The sequence below is a fragment of the Anopheles maculipalpis genome, chromosome 2RL (assembly GCF_943734695.1).
Source record: "Anopheles maculipalpis chromosome 2RL, idAnoMacuDA_375_x, whole genome shotgun sequence".
NCBI classification, from domain to species: Eukaryota; Metazoa; Arthropoda; class Insecta; order Diptera; family Culicidae; genus Anopheles; species Anopheles maculipalpis.
In genome coordinates this window covers 19,391,584-19,407,358 of record NC_064871.1, presented here as the reverse complement: position 1 = coordinate 19,407,358, position 15,775 = coordinate 19,391,584, and the positions used below count along the sequence as shown (strand labels likewise).

General features: G+C 45.6%; 5 protein-coding genes across 5 annotated transcripts in view; 2 read left to right on the top strand and 3 right to left on the bottom strand.

Annotated features, from left to right (window-relative positions):
* Positions 1 to 11,974, bottom strand: part of LOC126557567 (protein misato) — a 235,683-nt gene extending 223,709 nt beyond the window's left edge. The window contains exon 1 of the mRNA XM_050213378.1: positions 11,963 to 11,974. The gene's annotated coding sequence lies outside the window, so the exon portion shown is untranslated. The remainder of the gene's footprint in view (positions 1 to 11,962) is intronic.
* On the top strand, positions 1,173 to 2,830 carry LOC126558077 (cytochrome c oxidase assembly protein COX15 homolog). Its single transcript, XM_050214020.1, has 4 exons — positions 1,173 to 1,337; positions 1,424 to 1,568; positions 1,768 to 1,900; positions 1,966 to 2,830. The coding sequence occupies exons 1-4, from the start codon at positions 1,173 to 1,175 to the stop codon at positions 2,819 to 2,821; spliced, it is 1,299 nt and encodes a 432-aa protein (XP_050069977.1). The 3' UTR covers positions 2,822 to 2,830.
* On the bottom strand, positions 2,845 to 6,056 carry LOC126556911 (26S proteasome non-ATPase regulatory subunit 1). The gene has a single exon (XM_050212468.1). It carries the CDS (start codon positions 6,050 to 6,052, stop codon positions 2,951 to 2,953), a length of 3,102 nt encoding a protein of 1,033 aa, XP_050068425.1. The 5' UTR covers positions 6,053 to 6,056; the 3' UTR covers positions 2,845 to 2,950.
* On the bottom strand, positions 7,361 to 8,456 carry LOC126558822 (transport and Golgi organization protein 11). Its single transcript, XM_050214893.1, has 3 exons — positions 8,204 to 8,456; positions 7,673 to 7,988; positions 7,361 to 7,600 (listed from the first exon to the last, which is right to left on the bottom strand). The coding sequence occupies exons 1-3, from the start codon at positions 8,454 to 8,456 to the stop codon at positions 7,384 to 7,386; spliced, it is 786 nt and encodes a 261-aa protein (XP_050070850.1). The 3' UTR covers positions 7,361 to 7,383.
* On the top strand, positions 10,889 to 14,576 carry LOC126558893 (ubiquitin domain-containing protein 1). The gene is made up of 4 exons (XM_050214977.1): positions 10,889 to 10,968; positions 13,179 to 13,574; positions 13,661 to 13,764; positions 14,380 to 14,576. The coding sequence occupies exons 1-4, from the start codon at positions 10,890 to 10,892 to the stop codon at positions 14,533 to 14,535; spliced, it is 735 nt and encodes a 244-aa protein (XP_050070934.1). The 5' UTR covers position 10,889; the 3' UTR covers positions 14,536 to 14,576.
* The last annotated feature ends 1,199 nt before the right edge of the window (positions 14,577 to 15,775 follow it).

Below are 15,775 nucleotides of genomic sequence, written 5' to 3'. Positions count from 1 at the left end.
TTGGGCCACTTTCCCGCTAACTATTTGACGTTTGTTAGCAACAAAGACACCATATTAGTGATGGGAATTGTTCCGAAAAAAAGGAACGAGTGAAACCCGTTCACTCCTTACAAGGAGCGAAACGGCTCTAACAAGTTTTTGAACTTGGTAGATAATGTATTAAAAAACTATCCGGATATCACTTGAACAATTCAAGATGAATTTTAATATGAGTCTTTTCAATGTTATAATACATCACATGTTTGACAATACGACGCAGCCGTCAAACTTCAAATAAATAAATAACATCATATGTTTGCATAAAAGTTTCAGAACTAGGCATGAAGCATGTGACATGCGTCGTTTCTATTAAAAAAACATTGCCTCTCTCAAAGCTCTTCCGAATCCTTTACCTTTTTTCAACAATGATTGCTCGCTTACAGAACAATTGCGACAGTTTGGAATTGCCACTCAGTGTTGATCAAATTCCAAACATTGAATCTGTAATGTCCATGTGAGATTGAATCAGCAAGTAATGAGTAAAAATATCCATTTTTTGCTGTTATAGTTATTTTAATGAACTGTAGAGATTTTAGGTTTGGCCGCTCTCCAAGGCACCTAGAAGTGATATTTGCAGCAATCGCTCTAAGTTACGATATTACGCTCTAAATTACGATAGCGATATTTGAAGCGATTGCTCCTAGGAACTGAGTTATGATGTTTGTAGTGTAATTAATAGGAGCGAAACGGAACTGAGGAGCTTTTTAAGTCGTTCAGTATAGAAAAGGAGCGAAAAGGTTCCATCAGATTCGTTCATATTTTTAATTCACTACTCCGCTTCAACAAATCTGTATACAACTGCTAATTTTGGAGAGATAATTAGGCAAGTTTGTTGATTTTTATTAATAAAATCATTGCATCTATTACATGTAATGAATTGAAACAATTTTTTGATGAAAAAATAACTTTGAAAACAATGAATTCCGTTGTTGGGAAAATTAAGTTTTCTTTCGCTGAATTTTTGTGTTTACAACGCTTGACGTTCCAACTGTCACTTGGCTGAAACAGCCGGTCTTCGTAGAAAAATAACATTTCGCAACAATTCACACAAGAAAGTGCATTTCCTCACAGATGCAAAACGCAATATAAATAAGTTTTATTGATCTCTCCATTTAAAAAGTGTAGTAGCCACCATGTTCAATTGCTTGCGTCTCACGTCGTGCATTGCACGTAATGGCACCAGCAAATTCACCGCATTTAAAACCATCAGCCCACCAGCCAGATCGTTCGTGAGCAACAACTCCTCGCTGCTAGTCAAATCATATGGCGGGGGATTTACATTTCGTGATGCAACAAAGGTAAGGGAAAAGAGCTTTCATTCGCATTTCTCCAGGCGCTTATCATTAAAACGTTTACTCACCTTTATGTCGGTTCCTTCAAATAGAATAGTTTACTTACGATAGGAAGAACGCTCCGTACACCCGTTAGCCGATACTGCACCAAACCAACTGTACCGGAAAAGGGAGCAAAAAGCGTTGGCTACTGGTTGCTAGGATGCAGCGGAATGGTGTTCGTTGCTGTCGTACTAGGTGGGATTGTGTACTATGAGTTTGTCGCCTACTGTGTGTGCCTTGTGATGGAGGAAATTGTAAAATGGATGGGGAAATAAATTTCCTTCTGATCGAAAAACACTCCCAACCAACCTACATCTTTTTCAGGAAGTTCTTTATCTAATACCTGTATTCTTTCTCGAATGATCTCGCAAATCACAACCCACAACCGTTGCAGGTGGTGTTACACGGCTTACTGAGTCGGGCTTATCGATGGTAACGTGGAAATTGTTGGGTGAGAAAATGCCAAGGACCGAAGCGGAATGGCGCGCAGAGTTTGACCACTATCAGCAATTTCCTGAATTTAAACTGTAAGTTTACCAAATTGAACCGATACGGGAAAATTTATGAATACTCCCGTTATTTCAAATTTCAGCAAAAACCAGGATATCACACTACAAGAATTCAAACTGATCTGGTACATGGAGTACGGGCACCGTATGTGGGGCCGTGCGATCGGTGCATTCTACGCCATTCCAGCAGCATACTTTTGGACCAAAGGATACTTTAACAAAGCTATGAAAGTGCGTGTCCTTCTTTTTGGCACTCTCATCGGTGCCCAGGGCTTGATGGGCTGGTACATGGTAAAATCTGGACTGGAGGATCGATTCCACGCAGAAAGCGATGTACCACGTGTTTCGCAGTACCGACTGGCAGCACATCTCGGATTTGCCTTTACGCTTTACTCACTTTTCCTATGGTCCGCACTGGACAAACTACTGCCCGCCCAGAAACTGATCGGTCAAATTCCTGCCGCTACATTCCGCTTCAAGGGTTTGGCACACGCTACGAAGGCAGCAGTTTTTCTTACCGCCCTGTCCGGTGCATTCGTGGCCGGACTCGATGCAGGACTAATTTACAATTCGTTTCCGAAAATGGCTGACCGCTGGATCCCGAGCGATATACTTGCGCTGTCTCCCACGCTGCGCAACTTTACCGAAAATCCCACCACGGTACAGTTTGACCATCGTGTGCTTGGTACGGCCACACTGACGCTCATTACTGGCATGTTTTTAATTTCGCGCCGACGAATGCTGCCACCGCGGGCTTACAAAGCGGCTACGGCCGTTGCGGCGATGGGCTGGATGCAGGTTGCCCTCGGTATTACGACGTTACTTACTTACGTGCCCGTACCGCTGGCCGCAAGCCATCAGTCGGGTTCGTTGATTCTGCTCTCGTTGGCAATCTGGCTAACGCATGAATTGAAACTTGTAAAGCGATTACCCAAATAAAACAAAATACCAGCCTCGGCATACAGTGAACGTTACGCAAAGTGTGCTTTATTAAAGTTTCAAAGCGTTACACAAATTCTTATACAGTCCACAAAATGGGGAGCGAAGAAAAAAAGATTATTTTTTAGCTTAAGCATCATCCTCCACATACTCGAACGGTTCCGGAGCTTCCGGTTCCTTTAGATCGTCGTTCTTCGGGCCACAGGCGGCAACAGGCTCAACCAACACCTGGTCACCGACGGCTGTATGGTTCATCATAATAATTCCACCGATTGTGACATCCTTCAGTGGGGTGTACGGCGTTCCTTCCGCAATGCTAATCACCTTCAACTGTTGACGCATAACACGGGCTGGATTGGCCAAAATTTCAAAGCTAGGCTCGGGTTCCTTGGGCGTTTTGCTGGCTGTCTTATCGGTTGCCTTATCCGTGCCAGCAGCAGTTGAAGTGGCGGTATCGTCCCCGGTAGTGGCAGCCGGTGAAGCGACTCCGGATGTACCCGATTTATCCTTCTTCTTTGTCTCATCCTTCACCGGCGTAGTGGTAGCTGATGGTTTCGACTCTTCCTTCGGTTTAGCTGCATCATCTTTACCAACCGTCGCATCATCATCCACCTCCATCTTGGTTTCTCCGGACGCCGTAGCTTCCTTCACCGCATCCTTGGTATCCTTACCGTCCTTCTTTTTGTCCCCTTCGCGCCGCTTCGCACGAGCCGCGATCGAAAGCACTGCCGTAGTGACCTTTTCACGCTCTTCGCGCTTCTTCTCCTCGAGCGGAGCTGGATACGCGTACAGTGAGGGACGTGCGGCCGATTTGAAGTCAATCTTCGGCATCTTCAGATCGGAGTTTAGCGCGATGATACAGGTCGGCGTGAAGGCCAATGACAAGCAGTGCGACAGCGGGAACCAGTACCAATACTGCGTGAACAGCAGCATTCCTACAACGGCCTGCAGATTGGTGTGTCCGGTACGAGACTGCAAGCTTACCGTTACGTTGCGACCACCAGCATCGATAATACCCTGCGCTAGGATCGCTCCAAACTTGGCCATCACGTCCTCGTGCTTGTTGGTAATGACCTGTGTGTACAGCTGCCGGAAGAAGGTTACCTTCGGGCACGTCTGGTCAGTGTGCTGGATCAGGATCATGGCGGATGCAATCAACGCACCTTGACGTACAAAATTGACCGGATCAAACTTGGCCATCGGTTCTAGCAGTGCAATCGCCTCACGGGAACCCGTTCCAGCGCACGCAATTCCCAACGCCATTGCGGCACCATAGCGCACGTGCGGATTATACGATTCGGCCAACAGCGAAACTACCGACGGACATTGCTCCGGCGAACGGAATAGAATAAAGCCGATCGCAGTAACTGCAGCCCGACGCACATCATCATTCACATCGCTAACAGCGACGTGAAGCAGCTTGCGAATCGCCTGATTGTTACCCGTTCCACAGTAAGCCATCGCGATCGTATACATGCCACTACGGCGCAACACCGGATCCTTATCGTTCGATAGCGATGCTACCAGCGCGTCCGCTTCCTCCAGCCGGGCGTACATCGTGAGTGAAATGCCAACCGCCAAACCGCGCAAGATCTTTTCGTGCTGTGTTTCCTGCGCATACGACACCATGTCTTCAATCGCTTGAGCATGCTTCGAACCGAGCATAAGCATTCCCATCGCAATACCGGCCGCTTCGCCGGTGACCGCATCGTCCTGGTAAAGGTTAAACTTCAGCTGCTCGTACACATCCTGCCTATGCGTTCCCATCGCTGCCAACCCCAGCCCAAGACATCCACCGTGACGGACGTTCTCGTTCTGAGCGTCCTTCAGCTGCTGCAACAGATAGTCGATAATGTTTGCACCGTGGTTGGCATGGATCAAACCGAGCGCATACAAACCGCCACCTTCCGAGTAGCCTGAGCTTGGACCACTCTCCTTCGGCAGATAGCTTTGCATTAGTGCGAGCGAATCGGTTTCGTGCCCGCGGTGAATTACACCGAGCGATGCAGTCGCAGTAAGCTTTGCCCAGTTCGTTGCCCTTGCTAACCATTCGAGATTGTCGCGCAGGAACTGATCGCTGGTAGTGCCGCTGTGCATGAACGTGTTCGCGATGACGGTGGCTGTATGACAGATCGACAGACGGACCGATTCCTTCGTCGCGCGCAAAATTTGCAGATCGGCATGGTTGCTACGGATCAGGAACTGAAGCTGCAGTTCAATCGTTACCTCGCCCGACAATATGCTGGCCAGCTTTTCAATATTCTTTTGGTGCGTTTTTTCCGCCTCGTTCAAACTTTCCAGGGTGCGTTCTGCCTTTGGTTCGACGGCTTCCGTTGTTGCATCGCTGGTCGTCGTGCCTTGGGGCTTAAAGTTGGAGATCAGTGCGGATGGAATCGGTGCAGTTGCTTTCAGTGCCTGCAACACCTGACCGAGATACTGCTGGGTGGCGGATTCGTACAGATCGAAAGCAATCTGGTACGCCATCAGTACCGACGATTCACTTTCCTTTGTCAGCCCATCGAGCACTTCTGCCACAGCCAGTGGGTCTTCGAGGAAAATCAAACACTGGCACATGTTCACGTAGTCCGGCACGCCTGCATTACGATACAGCTCCACCAAGCAGCGCAGAACCGTATTTCGGAATGCACGGTTCTGAATAAATCCCATCGTAACTTGGAACGCATACGCCAGCATTCCGGGCACATCATCCGCCTTCATGATTGATGCTTCTACGATGTCCATACGGCGGGTTTCAAGGGCAATACCAAGCGCCTGCTTGTATTGACCATCTTCCAAGCACCGTTGAATCATACGGTTAACGATCGCCTCAAGACGTGCATCAATCGGTTTCGCCACCAGGTTGTTCTCTTCCGCCTCAACCAGTGCCACTCGCAGCTGCGTGTAGTGATCGATACATTTCGCGATGATCGTGTCCACGTACTCGTTGCGTGCATTTACGTCGAACAGATCGCCCGCACCCAGTGCGTACGTTAGCGAATCCTCAAACGAGCCCAGATGGTAGTACACCTTCGAGGCGACCAGGGCCGCCAGTTCGTGATGGGAGAAGCTTTTGTCCTCATGCAGCATCTCAATCTTTTCGGCCGCTTCCGAGATTTCGGGCCAGAATTCACCCACGATAGCATTGAGCTTGTTCAGCGCAAATACCTTCAGCTCCGCGACCGGTTCATCCAGCAGGCAAATGATGCCGGCGGCCGAGGTGATGTTCACCATTTTCGGGAAGGCAGATTAGATTTGTTAGCACTTTGATTCGATGGGTAATTGCTGCTCACCGCACACCTCTAATTGCAAGAAATAACACACAAAATGTACAAGCAGGTATGGAACCGTCGATGACTTTCACAAAATTGCTTGAAGAATTGAAGAAATTGCTGCTAATGACAATGACCAAACAACTCTTCGCATCACAAGGCTGTCATTTCGTTGACAGCTGCCATTCGCGGGGTTTATTTCATTTGCAAAAGTATCATGAATGCTCGCATATCCTATAAATGTCATCCATCGGCTGATGTTTGAGAAAATTCTCCATTTTTAAATTATTCAGCTTTCCGTTCAATATCCTCAATAGATATAAAAAATAATATATAAATAAGTTTCCCATTGATTCAAATCAAACCTCATCTTCCTATGAAAAAACAACAGAAAACAGATATAAAAAAACACCCCATATTTGGATAATACCCATGCCACTGGCTCGCGTGCCCTTTGGGTTCAATGAACTAGCTAGTCCATTTTTAAATCCAGCTGGGAGACACTAAGGACAATCCCAAATAAGTAATTCTCGTTCTCACTCGTTTCAACACTCGTTACTGCACCCTAGGCGCCCTATGCACCCTGGAACTTACCATGTATTCTATCTTTTATTATCTATTTTTGGTGCCATCAGCTATCGTTCCAGATAAGAAACAGTTGCATTTTAATATGTATTTCGTAACGATATTTATATATTTTCTGCAAATTTGCATGCTACATCATGAGTTTGTAAATCCTATACACACGACAGCGTTTCAGTTTCGTGCAATAACTTAATATGAAAGAAAATATCATCGATACAAAAGAAAAAATCCATTCTCGTCCATTCGGCTCACAGGTGAGGAAGGCATAAAATTTCGTAGGAAAGAAAAAAACAGATCTACTCTTATCCCTTTCCTCCCGCAGAACGTAAAAATGGGAAATCTAATCAACTAGCACTCAGTTTTTTGTGGAAATACTTATGCTCCTGACTCGCTGCACCAAAGTTTCATGAACGATCGTTTCCGTAACTCCCTTTTTAAAACGCCAATACTCGGACAAATCACCAACTTGTCCTATATTCACACCAAATAAACAGCATCTTTCCCAGAACCTATCGATTTTCTCCGTTATCGGGCACCCGGTGATGGCCAACGTACCTTTTTGTTGAATGTTTTGTTTTTATGCTTGTGCCACCTTTGAGCTCCAATAAGTTGGAGTTGTTAAAGTGTATGCACTAACCATTAATGTTTGCTGATGGCCGAAATATGAATGACCTGCCAGATAGTTGCTTAGTTTACGGCAGCTTCCACTTACTTCCTACTGAGCCACATAAAGGTCTTGAACAGGAAGTAAGCCATGCCTACGCAGTAGATTATTTTCTCTCTCTGCTGTCTTTGTACGGAATCGATTTCTACCGCTAGAAGGCGGCGATTTATTTTTGCCACCTGGCGTCGCAGGTGCGTCAGTTCCTCTGATGGTGTCAAATTTTCGACACTTCCACCAAAGGTTGGTGTTTCTTCACGCATGCTGAAAAAATACACGTTTAAATTCAGTGGATTGCAACAAAATTTTCCATCACATCCACCCGTCATCCCTTACCTTCTGGTCAATGTGAGCTCGTTGTTATATTTTGAAAATGCGGACCTTTTAACCGGATCTCGTCCCTGTACTAAGGGTGCTCGGGAAAAGTACGCATTACTGCTGTTCGGATCCTCGATCGACTCGAGCGAAGCCGGTCCATAGTTATCCTCCTGGTTGTTGTCTTTGGCATTCTCTTCCGGTTCATCCGAAGCCGATGGGAAATGATGTTCGGAAAGCGTAATCACACGCGGTGGCGTTGAAACGCGCACAAATCCCGGATCCTTCGGTAGAATGGAATTCTCCAGCATTATTTCACGCGGGGCCGATTTGGTGCCTGATGTAAGAACTGGTACGATTAGATACCATTCGCGTAGTGTGCACGAAGAAAGTAAAAACGTATGCGAAGGGGATGTATGGTTAGTACGTTTACACAATGGGAGACGTGTAATGGGTTTTACATGGAATGGTAGAATACAACACACACTTCTGTGGTCTGTTAGCATTGGTTATGTTGTTCCCCAAAACCCCACCGACACACAAACAACTCACCCAAATGTTGATCCTGTCCAAGCACTACGATGCGATCCGGAACGGTCATATCGATCTTATTATGATAGTTCCACGAATTTATCTCGCCGTTCCCGTTCGGCAGCAGATCCTGATCGTCGTAGTAATCTCCGGTGGCACGGATCCGTTTCGGTACCCGCATCTGTTCGCTAATGTCGTGCGTAAAGGCGGCATTCTGGAACATGGAATCGTCCTCGTAGTTCGAGTAACCTCCAGGACTTATCGAACGGGCCATTTTGTATCGCGAACCGAGTGATGCAGATTCCGCAGGCGGGCACTGGATGCAGCTGGCTGGTGAAACTATTTATAATGTGCGTGCTTATGAACGGGTCCGCCGACTGCTGCTGCTGCTATACCACGGCACGGCAGGGACGATATAGAAAGCGTACGCCTTTTCGTCGTCGTGTTGGATAATGTTTTCAATGTTCTTTTTGTTGCGCGGACATGGATATTTGTCACTGTTTTTTTCTTCCAAGCACCATCGACCGTTCTGATATCTTCGCTGTGACAGTGGAAATGACAGCAGCTTCGTTGGAGAACGATTAAACGGAACAACGCGCGATGAATTTGGAAAGTTATTGGTAAGCACAATTTGGAAAACTACGTCCTTTGGAATGTGCAGGAAATTTGGTAAGAAGTTTAGTAATAAAGTAAGCTAAGCGTAGGCCCTCAGTTCATTGCACAGTTTACAACTTTGTGTTTGCAAAGCAAGATAGCTTCATGCAAGGTAGGCCATCATCGTCTGTTAGTTATTTTACATTACAATTTCCAAGAATGCAATAAACGAAACTAAATTTTAGTTATTAAAATAGGCACACATCTGACGATCAGGTATAATATGTTTTTATATTTAAAATATAATTGTTTCTGGTTTAATTTTGCGCAATAACCACCTTGAACATCGCGCTCTGCAATGTCAAACCAGCTGTCAAAATGGACAACCTATACCAACCCGTGCTCCATCCTCACTCACCTTGGCAGCAGGCAGCTCCGAGGCAGCAAGTAGCTGTGCGTTTTGAATGAATTTATTTTTCCTGATCAATCATCGTCGGATTTTGGCGTGCAGCAAACAAGTGCAGTGTGTTGTGGTGGTGCATTAAAAGCGGTTGCTGTGCCCCAGATCAATTGCAGCACAGCCGCGTGCGTTTACTAACTTTCGGTACCTATACTTTGTATTCTTCGTCATCGTACGTTTCCGCACGCCTTATGAGCGTCTCCACTTCCTCATCCTCACCTTCATGAGCAGCAGCAGCTTCACCATCGTCCTATCTGCTTGAAGCTATCATCATCGTCATCATTACCATCATCATCATCACGATTTCTCAAGGTGCAAAAGTAATATAGCGCTGTTTTCAACCTAGACAGCACCCGCGTACCTCGTGACGACAGCAGCAGCAGCAGCAGCAGCACCAGCATCGGCAGCATTGGCGCTTCATCGGTCATCCGGTCGGTCGGAAAATATGGTCACGGCACCGTATTTCCTGTGCGCCTGACGATTGAGCATGTCCGCCGACGGTGGTGCTAGGAGCAAAATCAGGAAACGCAGGCGACGATGATGATGGAGGAGCAAATACGCCCGAACGCGCACTCGTTCGCCTTCCTGCCATAGTGGTGGTGGTGGTGTGTGTGTGTGTGTGTGTGTTTTTTTTTCGGTTCCGTTTCGATCGTGCGGTGTGATATTTTATTTCGTTCGTTTCGTTTCGGTACATTTTCAATTGCCCTTACCCTAAACATCCCCATTGCGTTAGACCACCGGCAATTCGTCCACCTTCGCGCGCCTATCAAGAAATATCCGCACAACCTAGACCTCCCCCGTTTACCGTGTCGTAATCAATGTGCGAGCAAGATTCGAGTGTCAAATAAGCGGGCCCAACGCATTTGGGAGGCCTTTGACTCATAACTGGCCGCGAGAAGAAGAGCCGCTGTTTGAAGAAGAAAATAAATACCTCAACTGTGCTGTAGTGATTTGTGACAACAACAACAACAGAAAAACGGTGTAGTAAAATGCGTGAAATAAGTTCTGTTCACCTTGTGAGTGCAATTGGCTCCTCCGTACGGTGGTGGTATCAGCAGAAACAGTGTATCTCATCGCTCGATTGCTCACGGTGTTATCACAAAGCAGGCCGCGCATAGTCCGTACGCGAAGGTGCAGTAGGAAGAGTCAACAAGGGTGCGAACGTCTAGGCCGAGAGTGAAGCAAAACCGGTGTTGTAGTAAATGTGAATACTCAAGTCGGAAAGACGACTAATGCAAACACACAGTTAAACATCAGCTTACTGGCCCCATCAGCAGCAGTAACGAATCGCGACAACCGGAAAAAAGTACGCTTCTACGCTGCGGTTATTGCAGCACACGGCCATCAAAACACTTCAGGAAACAGAAGGATTTCAACAACAAAACAGGGCTCACTTTAGGGGAGCTAAATGCTGTGAATGTTACCGTTTGCCTCCTAGGAAACGGTCAAGGAAGCAGGCAAACAAAAAATACAAAACCCAGGGATCATATACAGAGAGAGGGAGAACAGAAGACGCTATACTGTAGAGAATTTGTGTAGGAATTAGCACAACACTACGCGTCACGTTAAATCCCGGCCGATCATCCGGACACGCATCCTGGACACGTGCAACCTTAAATCAACACACGTACCCCCGAAGTCGAAGCAATCGTAATGGGTAACTGCATCGGCATCAATCGCAACGATGAAACGCTGGACACCGGATCGAACAATGTGTCCCGACCAGTTACGGGTATGTTTAGCGATTAGATTAACACCTCTCGCCCCGCAAAAAGTTCTTTAAGTTACGTTGTAGGTGCTCAGAAATCGATAATAGACAAAGCCCTCCATCCTTCCTATTATTGTACAGAAATGTACCATCACCATGTCGTCGACAGTCACACGAACAACGTTCGATTCTTTGCTACGACGTTGGCCGGGAGGGGATTCCGGATTTGCATATTATTCACATCGCGCGTTCTCGCGCTGCTTATATAGGACTGATTGTGGTAGTGTCGACTGTGGTTGACGGGCGGCACAAGACTTAGAGCCTGTCCGCCAGTGCAGTGTGGCGCGAGCCGGGAAATGAAATCGGGGGTGACCATATCAGTCGCAAGATCGTTGAAAAATAATCAGCCGCGCGTATGACGATGGGTTTCGATTTGGAGCTGTACTTCAGCGGATTAAACGGATTCATTCAATACTAGACGAGGGAAGACAAACACTCGGGAATGCTTTATGATGGGAATTTCAAGCCATATTCATTAGCACTATTTTCGTTACGTGTGTCATTCTAGTCGCGATCGGTTAAACCGATCTAGCAGTGATTTTGTTGTTCGATCTCCCCGAACCCGAATAAAAAAATACGTAAGTTCTCCTCCAGTTCTCAGCTTTTCTAACGCTCGTTTTCGCGCGCCAACAGGCGAAGACCCGCTCCAATAATCATCCACCAGGTGATGGATGGAATGGAATGCGGAGGTCTGGGTTGATCGTGCTTGGGTGGGGTGGGGGTGGGTAGTAGGTGAAACCACTTTTACTCCGCACCACCAAACCCCGGGTCGCGACGCGGCGTCCTTCAAGCACTTGTTTCAATCATTAATATCGCAGCTACGGTATTACTATGAGCCGCGAACGTTTTCGGTTGGGCTATCGGTGTGATGATGATGATGATGGTGCGGCTGTGCTATTTTTGTTATTAGTTCAGTAGCAACAGCAGCAGCGACAGAGACAGGCACCCACCCAACTACGGACGGTGCTTGAATGACACATTTTGAAAGATCGAAGCTAGTAAAAGGGAAGGTCGCACAACGGGTCTGACGAGAGGGAGCGGTAAGGGTCGCGAAGCTCTTGGTCGGATTTAAATTTGCGTATATGTTGCGTGCATGTGGGTGAAGCGAGCGCGAGTGCGTAAATGCCGTCACGTTCTACATGCAGGCAATATATGCATATATGCGCTACGAAAGACGGTGGCACACACCCGCTGTTCTCTGTTCCTGTTCCTTTACGATAACTGTTAGTACGTCTGTCGATGACACCCTTGACGTTCGTATGGAACACGTTTTTATTCCGATATATGAGGATTTCGTAGCCAAATCGTTTAACACGAATCAAGAGCTACTGGTCAAAGATGGAAATCGGTTGATAAGGCAGGAGGAATAACCTTCTGGGGGAGTGGAAGTGAAGCGAAAGATGAGAATGATTTATGTAAATATTGATTAGTTTTAGGAATACTTTTCATTGAAATAGCATGGAACACATGAACTATGGAAATTTCAATTTAAAGAAATTTTTATAAGTTATTGATATAGTCGTTTTAATTAAAACACTCAAGTTGAGTTCCCAACAACCAACCCGCGCTGGATTACATTATTCGTCACATCGAACTTTCAAGATGAAGCTGTGATTGATAGAAACATGCAACATTTCCAAAGGGATAGAGCGATTGATCGTGTTTATATACTGGTATTAAAACTGTAACCTCCCAAGCCCTCACAAGTAGTGTTTGATTCTCTGGAAAGCATCCCTGGTTTCAGATTCGATTCCAGCACGTGTGATTCCAACCTTTTGGCTCTCCCTCCCCATCCCCACTCACAAGCCTATGTTGCTAACTGTAATGTTTTTCATACCAACGAAGAATTATTACAGAGTAACGATACAGGCATAGACAAAAAAGATTATTAAGATTCAATAACCCACTTATCTTCGTAGATGTGGTATCTAAACCGTTATTACAATGCATCCTAATAAACTCTTATCGCCAAGTTTGATAGCGTTACGAATAAACGTCTGACGCAAGCCGTGCCAGAGGACGAACACTTGGGAGAATGTAGATCATTTTATTACCCCATAGATCAGAACGTTCGTCCCAGCAAGTTTGCTTTCTGACGCAATTCATCTAACTGTTAAGTGATAGCTGCATCCAAATCGCTAATCCACCGTTGACAAATCTTTCCCACCCCGCAGGAACGACATCCAGTTTCGTCGGTGTTCAGCGCAAAAATCATCCGCTCTGCCACGAGACAATACGCTGGAAATCGGAAGTGCCATTAACGGAAGGGCAGCTAAGAAGCAAGCGCGATGAGTTCTGGGACACGGCACCCGCGTTCGAGGGCCGGAAAGAGATATGGGACGCATTGCGCGCGGCTACCAGTGCGGCCGAGGCGCTCGATTTTCAGCTCGCCCAAGCAATACTGGATGGGGCCAACATATCGGTCCCGAACGGATACCTCACGGAATGTTACGACGAACTTGGTTCGCAGTATAAATTACCAATCTATTGCCTATCATATCCTGTCAACGTAGTTAAGGAAGATTATGGATGTGACTCACCAGCGGAATACTCGGAACCAGTGGACGGTGGTAAGGGTGACATAATACTTTACCAACTACTCTAGCCGGAGAAAAACTTTCATAAACATTTTTTTTCTCCTCCCCATCTATTACAGGCACGGAAGTCATTCTAAAGCTTCGACTTTCGTCGACGTGTACAGATGTTAAGCTACCGGTTTATTCTAAAGACACTATTGGGCAATGTAAAAAGAAACTTCAGGTGCGTATCCATTTCTTACATCTATTTTCTAGCTACTTTTTTCCTGCAAAGGACATCAATCGGTTTAATGCATTTTCCATGGAGTACCCAGGTGTAAGCTTTACCGTGTCCTTGCTTGTTAAAGAATGTTGTCCTCATTATCCCATGAAAGCACACGATAGAATTATCGATTTCTCTTAAAACTCTTGATAACCTTTTATCCTGCCATTACGGTCAATAATTAATTCTTTACAATTGTCTGCTTTACCTTTTTTTTTCTTCCGATAATACACACCGCTTGCTTGGTCACGGTACATGATGGTGTATCATGTGTGTCCCACTACCACCGACACACACTTCAAATCAATTGCGCACGATGCATCCCCCCTAATGACGGCGGCCATTGACGAACGTAAACTGTGTCGCCTGCCGCCGTGGTACAATAATCGCGTGTGTACGCTTCATTAACGTCCGACATTAATATCGTTCCAACACAACCACAACAACAACGGAACTATCGTTTCCGGGTTATTGTCTGCCTGGCCGAATATCTCGCCCTACTCCTATTGCTAACACGATTGAAACGATCCTTTCTTGTGGTTGAAAACTTCCTTCTTTTCCCCCCTCGTAATGTAGGCTCAGGAAGGAATAGATGCATTTACTCAGCGATGGTTCTACGGTGGCAAATTGTTAGGTGATAAAATGCACATCGATGAGGCCCACATACAGCCCGGATACATTGTGCAGGTTATTGTAAATACCGAGAAGCAATCGTCCTTAGCCATCAGCTAGCCAACGGTGCCGTTAGTCAGTCGGCTGTGGTGCCCCACCACTAAGAAGCGCAGGTGCGGCAGGAGCGAACTCACCGCAAACCTTCCTGTTCGATGCCCGTATTCTGTAAACTCAATGTAACTTACCAGCTGATACGCAATCAGCAGCTGTAGCAGTTGTAAACGTACAACTGCTTTTACTTCTATGATTATTATCACCCCTTTTTGTTAGCAAAAACATCTTTTCCCCCTTCCGGGACCCCTGTGTACAAGCAGCAAAGGAAATAGTAAAGTTAATGTTATTGCTAGTAGCAAATGCAACTAAGAAAGGTCTCCGAGGAATGGATGGGGCTCTGTATACAAATTTCGTTGATACATATATACTTATACGCGCATATAACTACAAAAAAAAAACCCTTTACTCATAGAACTCCAACCAAACGAAGAAGAAACGAAAAACCTACTAATCGAATCGATACAGAACAAAATCAAATTCTGCTAAGGATCGGTATATACACAACTATGATCCTGTTTTGCTCCTATTACTCATGATTAGCTATTTAATGGTGGTCCGGGTAACCAGACAAACCACAGACAGGCAAAAAGCAAACCAATTTGTGAATACAACCAGCTTTAGTTTTTAGTAACGGATTGTAACGCAAGGATTGTTTTTGCACACATAACGTTGTACCGTTCGGACGTGATGATGAAGCATTATATTAGCAGCAAAGGAGGAGAAACAATTGTGTGAGCATAGTAGTTTGTGTGTGTTTGTGTTCGGTGTCAAAACACGTGCAACAATTTGCAACAACTATTGGAAACCAAGTGCAACGCAAAACACTACTTAGCGCAAGTGCAAACACCGTGTGCATGTTGCAGCATTACGTAGTGGGATGATAAATACTGATATTAACAAGGTTTAATTTAAGCGAACTGATAGTTATTACTTTTAACGACTAGGCTATACGTATACATATATGAATGAGCTAAACAAAAAATAATATATTTGGAGATAACAGAAGCTATTTAATTTGAAATATTATTGAGTGCATCACTGATGGCTTCTTTTTTAATTGCATCCGAAACATTCTTCAGCGGGATATAAAAAGATATGGTGTGTTCTCTTGTCTCTTGTCCAAAGAGCAATAGACATGTACAAAAATATTTCCAATTCTACATTGCCGGACATGATCAACCTTTCTCGTACATTTGACCGCCCTTTGTTTATAAACTCTCCCAAAATAGACCGGACTATTGGATAT

Coding starts and splice junctions, on each gene's coding strand:
- LOC126558077 (XM_050214020.1), top strand. CDS start 1,173: ATGTTCAATTGCTTGCGTCTCACGTCGTGCATTGCACGTAATGGCACC. Junction 1,569..1,767: donor GTTCGTTGCTGTCGTACTAG/GTGGGATTGTGT, acceptor CAACCGTTGCAG/GTGGTGTTACACGGCTTACT. Junction 1,901..1,965: donor CAATTTCCTGAATTTAAACT/GTAAGTTTACCA, acceptor TTCAAATTTCAG/CAAAAACCAGGATATCACAC.
- LOC126556911 (XM_050212468.1), bottom strand. CDS start 6,052: ATGGTGAACATCACCTCGGCCGCCGGCATCATTTGCCTGCTGGATGAA.
- LOC126558822 (XM_050214893.1), bottom strand. CDS start 8,456: ATGGCCCGTTCGATAAGTCCTGGAGGTTACTCGAACTACGAGGACGAT. Junction 7,989..8,203: donor TGGACAGGATCAACATTTGG/GTGAGTTGTTTG, acceptor TTCTTACATCAG/GCACCAAATCGGCCCCGCGT. Junction 7,601..7,672: donor GAGCTCACATTGACCAGAAG/GTAAGGGATGAC, acceptor GTATTTTTTCAG/CATGCGTGAAGAAACACCAA.
- LOC126558893 (XM_050214977.1), top strand. CDS start 10,890: ATGGGTAACTGCATCGGCATCAATCGCAACGATGAAACGCTGGACACC. Junction 13,575..13,660: donor CTCGGAACCAGTGGACGGTG/GTAAGGGTGACA, acceptor CATCTATTACAG/GCACGGAAGTCATTCTAAAG. Junction 13,765..14,379: donor AATGTAAAAAGAAACTTCAG/GTGCGTATCCAT, acceptor CTCGTAATGTAG/GCTCAGGAAGGAATAGATGC.